At 38.8% G+C, this 8,308-nt stretch overlaps 2 protein-coding genes across 3 annotated transcripts in view; one reads left to right on the top strand and one right to left on the bottom strand.

The window, feature by feature from the left end:
* Window positions 1-3,019, bottom strand: part of LOC121814063 (galaxin-like) — a 10,461-nt gene extending 7,442 nt beyond the window's left edge. The window contains exons 1-3 of one of the 2 annotated variants that reach the window (XR_006054039.1): window positions 2,912-3,019; window positions 1,627-1,659; window positions 419-461 (exon numbers count right to left, since the gene is read on the bottom strand). Coding sequence is in view for 1 of the 2 variants with exons in the window: in XM_042218059.1 (XP_042073993.1) it covers window positions 419-461; window positions 1,627-1,659; window positions 1,743-1,770 (104 nt within the window). In the remaining variant the exon portion in view is untranslated. Of the gene's footprint in view, window positions 1-418; window positions 462-1,626; window positions 1,660-1,742; window positions 2,882-2,911 lie in introns of those variants that run through there. The other variant, XM_042218059.1, reaches the window with a different exon arrangement.
* A 1,766-nt stretch (window positions 3,020-4,785) lies between these two features.
* LOC106632450 lies at window positions 4,786-7,480 on the top strand. The gene is made up of 5 exons (XM_014329965.2): window positions 4,786-5,017; window positions 5,997-6,083; window positions 6,424-6,564; window positions 6,701-6,840; window positions 6,944-7,480. Exons 1-5 carry the CDS (start codon window positions 4,786-4,788, stop codon window positions 7,028-7,030), a joined length of 687 nt encoding a protein of 228 aa, XP_014185451.2. The 3' UTR covers window positions 7,031-7,480.
* Window positions 7,481-8,308: the final 828 nt, after the last annotated feature.

The raw sequence follows: 8,308 nt of genomic DNA, 5'->3' as shown, positions 1-8,308 counted from the left end.
ACACACACACACACTCTCACGCAGTCAAATGTGTTCAGAATCCAAAACCAACTTCTTTTCTCTCCTTATCATCACACCTGCCCAACACTTCCTTATCACCTAGGTTCCCTTCACACATGTCGACTGAAATCTGATCCAGTCCCAGCCCCCTAGGGACACGCTGTTCCATTTCATTCAACTTACTGCGGAATTCCTCGGCACTGCACCCATCTTTGCCGCCGCCCTCGCAAAAAACATCATCTGCACAACCGCATAACCACTCTGCCTCGACTGTAATCAACACAATTGTTCGAACTCTAAAATTGCGAGGAGCCTTATCAATACAATGAGTTCTCTGTAGTCTATAACCAAACGCTTGACCTTTGATCAGCGGCCAGAAATTAAAGAACACAAAGCGAGTGAAGAAACAGTGACTCACCCACAGTCGTTTCTGGAGGCTGCGTTTGCTCCTGCGGCAGAAACTGTCAACAAGCACCAATTGAAAATGATGAGTTACTAAAAACTTGGACTAAAATTGAATAGCATTAGGAATCTTGATTGTCTACGGTAAAGAATGTAAAGAACCACAGGTTAAAAAAAAGACTGACGGTAAAACAATTGTCTCTATTTTCAGTGATTTAATCGAAGAATTTGAACATCTCTGGAGGCGTTTATAGATTTGTCCCGGGCATTTACTCATAATACGCCCTCAAGTTTGAATTTACATTTAAAGGTCTGCATGCACGAGAGGTTTTTAATTCATATTTGCAGATGCCCATGCACCTTTTGAACTATTTATGAAGTTCTGTAAATATTCTTGCAAAACACACACCGAGTTGATAACGCACACACAACTGACCTCACAGATCTAAATGTTTGGGAAGCACAAACAAATCCTTTTGCTCCAATAATATTCCCCATACCACTCGTTAACTATACAAGATATATATATATATGATTCTACAGTCTGACGTCCCTGAAGAACCCACGAGACTGCCCCGAGGTGTCTTCAAATGGATGAATCAGTCTGCCGCCCATGCCCGGACATCACGCATCTGATGCTATCACCTTTCCCATTCTTTTTCCCACAACGCCACAGTAAATTACTAGAAGATGAAAAAAGATGGGGAAAAAAACCCCAAAAACAACAACACACACACCACAAGAAGTTAGCTGATTTATATACCTGTGGATTTGTTTGTGTTCCAGGTGTTGCATGTTTGTTTGTTAATAGCGGTGAGGCAGTTGGTGATACATTGTGCATTTCTTTTTACGCTATCCCTTTATTACCCCCCCCCCTTTTCTGCCCGTCATATCTATCTATCTATCTATCTATCTATCTATCTATCTATCTATCTATCTATCTATCTATCTATCTATCTATATGCATGCTACTATTATTTATAATACTGGCAGTGGGAAGTGGAGAAAAAATGACCTTGCCTCCAAGCATTATTACCTATGACGCACGGTCTCTCTCCCTCTCTCTCTCTCTCTCTCTCTCTCTCTCTCTCTCTCTCTCTCTCTCAAAGCTTCCACAAACAGCGCACCAGCAGTCGGAACCTTATCAGTTGTGTCAAGCCAGTGGCCCTATACACGGATCCTCACAACTCAAAAAGAACTAATAAATAAATCAATATCACTTACCACAATCAGTAGAGAATCCAAAAGTCAGCCAAGCTAAAAGAACAGGTGGAGAACCATCATTATACAGCCTTAAAATACTCAAATATATCTATTTCAGCAAAGGTACGAAATCCTACCAAACCCGAGAGTCTGAAGCAGGTACATCTGTAATCCTTTTAGGAGAATGTGTCTCCCATTGAGTCTGAGAGGCAAACATATGCGGCTAAATAGTCTAATTAGCCCCACCCCCCACGTAATAACGCCTAAAAATATGTCATTTATAACCAGAGGGTCAAGGTAGCGGGGGCACACAACCAGAGCGCTTGATTACATGGTATGCAAACCAAGAAGCTCCGCAACAATAGAAGACTTGTAACATGCAGTTGTTAAAGTATGCAGCTGCTCTAGACAATATAGATTCCAATTTTAAACACACCGCACTCAGGTGTGCACTGATTTCTATACCTGAAATAGATCCCACTGAGATGAAGATTTATTAGGGGAACCTGGCTTTCCTGTCCTGTTGGTGGGTTCAATTTTTTAGATAGTCCAGATCTGATGGTGAACACTTTTATCTGTCTGTTACTGCAGCATTTTACTTTGATGCAGTTCCCAAGTCATCCATGGGAGTTAGTTTGTGAAAATTCAGTTTTTCATTCAGCTTGATACATGTTTTAGATGATGAAATCTTCTTAGAAGTGACGACAGGGTGTTTGAAAAGTGATCGTCTTTGAAATGGGCTGAACCATATTGTCTACATGTGTGTGTGTGACATGTTAACGATTGTCGTATGCTGACGAGAGCTACCCAAATGCTGCTAGTCCCCATCTGTTTGTCATGGGGAGCGCTGCGCCCTACATGCAGTCCTTCTAATAATAGGATTCTTATTTTAACTTACATACCGTACATACTCCAATCCCCGAGGAAAATATTGCTGAATCAATTTAGAAAGTAAAAAGAAAAAAGAAAAAGACAGAAAAAACCGTTAAAAGTAAAGGTCCTTCATTCCATTTAATCCATCTGGTGTGATAGCATTGTAGACAGGGAGGGACAGGAAAACAAAAAGATCATCAAGGACGTGAATTCGACTCCATCCCAGGCCACTCGTCCAGTAGATTATTTTACCGCTGACTCATTAGGCTTGACTTATGTTGTAAAAACTCACTAATAAATCATGTCGAACATACACTCCAAGCTCAAATCTTCGTGTGTGTGTGTGTGTGTGTGTGTGTGTGTGTGTGTGTGTGTGTGTGTGTGTACATGTGTGTGTGTGTGTACATGTGTGTTTTATGTTCTATCGACTCACCTGCTTCATGACTCCTGACTTACTTTGCAGCGTTTAGCTCCATCTTGGAGATGACGCTTCCGTTTACTTCCAAGCATCCGTTTAACTGGTAACTCGTCGAATTATTATCTCCAGAATATCAGGTAGAAAGTTTTGTAGGTTGGCAAAAAAACTCATTTACCTGTCTGTGCAGGTGGTGAACCACATTAAGCAATCGTTGTTGACAGATCCCTCATCTCACAATCGGGAACAAAAGAGATTTCTGTTTTTTCTTTTTCCTTTTTTTATGTCTAAACATAGAATATTTATTTATGTTGGTAGATAGCATACGGTTAATGGGTTCATGAGTATTGAAGGGTTATATATAAAATAAAGGAATTGCCCGTTTTGCAAGTATATTTATGACTCGTCATTGTACCTATGTGTTCCTCATTATGAGCAATCCAGTGTCCTTTTTGGCATCTTAAAATGTATTTATAGAATTGTGATGAGATATGTTTGACAGACTATAAGCAAACATTTACTACCATTTAAATACATGAAAGTTCTTGGCATAACACTTGTATTCTGTGTTTTTTTTGTGCTTTCTGTTTCATGTTGTAGGCTGAACTTGTTTGTCTGGTTTTCCTTCGATGTAGTCTACTAAAGCCAATTTTACATTGAAGCAAATTTTCTTTGGTGGCAGGCTCTTTTAAAAAGAGGTTGTATGGGAGAATCATCTCTTAACACGATTTAGGAAACATTCGGTCTGAATCATACTGTGCTTGATTGTGTGTGACTCAGAATGGTCGAAGACAGAAGAATGTATTTCTAATAGATATTGTTAGTGTTTATTTACATCTTCACTTTTTTTATCCTTGACATACATTATGTTCACGGGCAATCCAACTATTATGTTTTAGCGTTAGGTATCAGACCCAGAAGCAAAGTTTACGCAGGCAAGGGGTGGGGGAGGGGGCTGGGGGTCCTGTGTTGTTTGGTGCAAGGACGGCCTGCTTGCGCATTCCCGTTGAACTGACATGGTTATGTTTCGGTGTTTTGCAGGTGAGCACAGGTGATGTAAGCAAAGTGATGTATACAAAACGTGTTCAAAGAATGTACTGTCATAAAATTACATTTCGCTATTATTTGCAGTGTAATGATTTAGGTTGAATGAGTTTGCGTGAAACACAATGCAAATCAGAGTAGCATACACTGAGTTATACAGACGACAAACCTGTAAATCAATGATGTGTATTTTAAACGTTGGCACATTTATATTTGATATACTGTTAGGGTTACTGCTGGTCTCACAGCAAATAGTTGTCTAACAAACCCCAGTCAGTTTACGCTACATGTGTGGTGATCTCATGATGACATGACAAAACACACTGTAACGGGTCCTGACGGGAGCGCGTGGCTGAGGGGCGTAGCTACAGCAAGCACAAGGATCTACCTGGAGGAGCTGGTATATGGAGGACCAAACGAGTCACACACATTAAACTAAAGAATTATCTGCTTAAATAGTAAATTGTGCAATAAAATATGTATTTGTAAATTCATTTATGAATTCATTTTTTAAATTATTTTATTAGCTGATGTACACAGCAAATCCAGCATGTCCAAATTAACACTGTCGGATTTGATTTCAACACTATTAAAGTGTCTATATGGGTCCACACCAGAGAGTGTTAATTTAACTCTTTTTGGAGAGTTGGTAGGTTAACTCTGATTTAGTGTTAAACACCAAATCTGTCTGGAGTTGATAATTTAACACTTACTAATGCTAACTAGGTGTTAAGAGTTTATATATTATGTCATGGTCCGGAGTCTGCGACTCTGTGTTTATGTTTAGTTTATTAGTATTCTGTGGTTTTGGTTGCCTTGGGTGTTTGTACTCTTCTGTTTCATGGTTCATGTTCCTACACAGGAAATTTCCCAGTGTTAAATCAGCAGTGTTAAAGTGTATTTACTCTGATAGAGTCATTATGACAACAGCTGGAGCAAAACGCCCCCCAGTGTGGGTGATGATTCCTGGAATTAAAAGAGGCAGTGTCAACGTTACTCTAGAAAGCTCCTCCCACCACAGACTGGTTTTCAAACCAAGAGGATTTTTCACCACGCCATTTTCTTCACATCAGTTGCAGGGTAAGTTGTTCATATTTACTCATTAAACCAACAATTCGACATTTTAAGCACAGGTAGCACGTTAAAATAAGGTTACATTCCTTTTGTCCATGTTTATTATATATTTCATTTTGTACCAGAAGCAAATGTGACACTGTCTGTATGCTAATGTAAGGTTGTTAATTAGCTAAAAAAGTTGACTGATATCAGTGTTGGACTGTAAGGCTTGTTATCAAAATTTATTTCAGTGTGTAGTGGTGATTGTGTTGTGTTCTAGCATGTTCGAAATTCCATTAAATGAAACCCTCCATGTGTTGGGATCTACATATTAACATTAGCTAGCTAACTAGCATTTTGGCTAACCTCAGTGCGCGGGCAATTCGCTAGTTATCGTTAAATTTTAAATTACCTAACTCAAGCATTAACTAATTAAAATTTTACACTAAATGTTACATCTTTCTGTTTTTCTTTTTTTGATACCTAGGTACCAGATATAGAGGTCGTTTTCAGTAAGGTTATTGTCTTATTTTAACTCGGCTGTCTTCAGCGATTTTACAGTTACAGGATTACAACCAGCAGGTGTTATAAGCTTGATAAAATATCCAAAATGTCCAGGATGCAGTTTTTAACGCTTTTTTTTAGTAGTTTGAATTTAAGATGACAGCATTTGTATTTATTGTGAGTTGATGGTATTGACAAAAGTTACCCTACTGCTTTTTCCATTTTGGTTACCAGACTGTTCAGTATGTTAAACTAAAGATGAACAAAATACTGACTCCCTAGTGCTAAGTTAGGTCAGACAAATGGTAAAAAGTAGTAGTTATTATTTTAGTTTTGTATTGAGGATTATATCTTGACACCTTGTTACACTGATATAAAAGTAACATACAGTGTAAGAAATCACATTGCAAGGCTGTTTATGGGACTGTTTTAATATTCACATTTTCTGTTTACTGTAGTTCAATGAAGAGCACTGACTATAAGAAATTACTGTCTACAGGAAGCATGCTGCTTAAAGCAAAACTCGGAGGTGTGCAGAAATTTGTTAGAGTATCTGAGCCAAGCCTTAAGGAGTTTTTGATTGCCGGTAAGAAACCAACATTGTATTAAAAAGGTGTACAAGGGGCTTTAAGTTCTTTTTGTTATTTAGTCTCTTCAAACTGCATTTTATGATTAATTGAAAATGATCTGTGTTTTGGAAGCATCTTAGTTATGAATGTATATTTAGTGGGGGAAAAAACTGGATAATGTGAGTGTCACTCCTTTTAATCTACCACTTATCAAGCATGTTAGTGGCGCTTGATAATTTAGCCTTTGTTTATCTGACTCATTTTTGAAAGAGTATCTTGAAATGATCTTCATTTTAAGCTACAAAACATTAAATGTCATGTCTTTTTGTTTACACAAACTTGTGTGCTTGTTTCCAGCATTTGCAAAGTTTGGTGCGCCAGCCGTAACAGAAGGAGTGAAAGTTTTTGATAGTTCAGGGACTGAGTTGGATGAGGATGTTTTTGAGGATATAGTAACAGATCCCTCAATCGGGGTACTAACCATCAAATATGAAACGGGTTTGTTTGAGTGATTTGTGTTTCATTGGATGTCTTTTTTTTTTAGTGTCATTATTACATTGTTTAATCAAAGAGTGTATAAAATGAGTCTATGGAGGGACCATGTAAACTGATTTGTTTTGCTCCTATTTTTAAGGTCTGGAAACATCTGTTGCAGAAGTGTCTCCTGAGCGGTTCCAGTTATCATCGCCACATTCATCAGATTCACAGGATACGGTCATCCTTTCAGACAGCCCTTTGAGGAAACGTCAGAAGCTGGATGCAGAAGCTAAGCAAGTAAGAGTTAACAGATTTCCACATTCTTCTAATGGTTCTGTATCAATAATGGTTATCAAATGTTATTATTAGTTTTGATAAAGTTGTATTTCATATTGTCTAGCACCAGGAGATGGATCATCGGGTGAAGACCAGTGTGGTGGACCAACTGTCAGACGAGAGTTGCAGTTTGTTACAGAGAACGTGCTGAGTGAGGATGAGTGCAAGGAAGCAATCTCTCTGATGAAACATTCAGCTGATGAAGACACAGTCAAGAAGAAGATGAAGTTGACATTTGTTTATCGACATAACGTGGTCCTTGACCCCCTGCTGTCAAGCAACATACTGTCTGTGTTTCCACGTTTCAAAGATATCAAAGGCTTGGTGAATATTTTTCATTACGTTGACAATGTAAACACATTTTATTTTTTGCAGATAGCAGATATAATTCTCTGTTCTCTATCCCTGTTACAGATCGAACAGGATTTTGTACTGATGTTTGGTGAGGATGTATCAGGCAGGTTGCTGGAGAGGTGGCCAACAACATTCAAAAGAAGAGATTATCCAACAAGGCAGAAAGCTTCCTTCTACCAGTGACCTGGAAGAACTCTTGCTGGCAGCTGACTCTCCTGAGGATGCCACTGAAGTTAATCGCTGACATTGACTGTTATCTTCTTTAATTAGACATTCACAGGATATATAATGTTTGTCACAGAACAGCTGTCCTTTTGTATTTTGGGTCTACTCAAACATTTTGTCAATGCAGATGCATTGAAATTTGTTATTGATGAGGATGATTCAACTTTATTAAAAACAAATATTTTTTTCAGGCTGGGACAGTGACCTCTCAGCGATTCTATTGCTATTACATTTAATTCCACCATCTGGTCAGGGTCGGAAGAGACAATCAGGAAAGGTGTCAGCGTGGTCTCAAGCAGAAAGGCATCTTGTGGTCTTCGCTTCCGGAACACACCGACAAGGACACTCCCTTCACAAGAACCCAGAGATGTATTCTGAGGCAGTGATTCACCTCAACGACTATATTCTACCTGAACCGAGTCATTCCCACCGTGAATTATCTCAAGCGAACTCTTGTCTAAGAAGTGTTTCTTTTATTTATGTATTCCAGTTTAGAACTTGATTCTTATTGCCTGTCTGTATTTGTCTTTTCAGACTGGAACAAATATCCAAGAGCACCTTGATGCCATCACTACCAGCACTCAACCCTACCTCCTGGCTGTTGGGGTGAAAAAGAATGACATCCACCGGTTCTTCATTATTCTTGACAAGAATGCCATCCATGCAAGTCTACCTCTTCACTTGGTCTTTGATGAACTGTTTAAAGCACATTTTGTGTTTGGCACATCTTACAACACCATGCTTCACAACATGTACACGTTCATCCAAACCACTGTGTACAATATAGATGTTGGCAAAATCAAAGAAAGTCCCAGAGTTGCTGAAATAAGGACAAGGTTGCTTCGTTAGG

Source organism: Haplochromis burtoni, unplaced genomic scaffold, assembly GCF_018398535.1.
Source record: "Haplochromis burtoni strain Fernald_Lab_line unplaced genomic scaffold, NCSU_Asbu1 Contig_15, whole genome shotgun sequence".
Taxonomy (NCBI): Eukaryota; Metazoa; Chordata; class Actinopteri; order Cichliformes; family Cichlidae; genus Haplochromis; species Haplochromis burtoni.
Note: the sequence above shows the minus strand (reverse complement) of the source record. Positions and strands in the feature narration are given on the sequence as shown.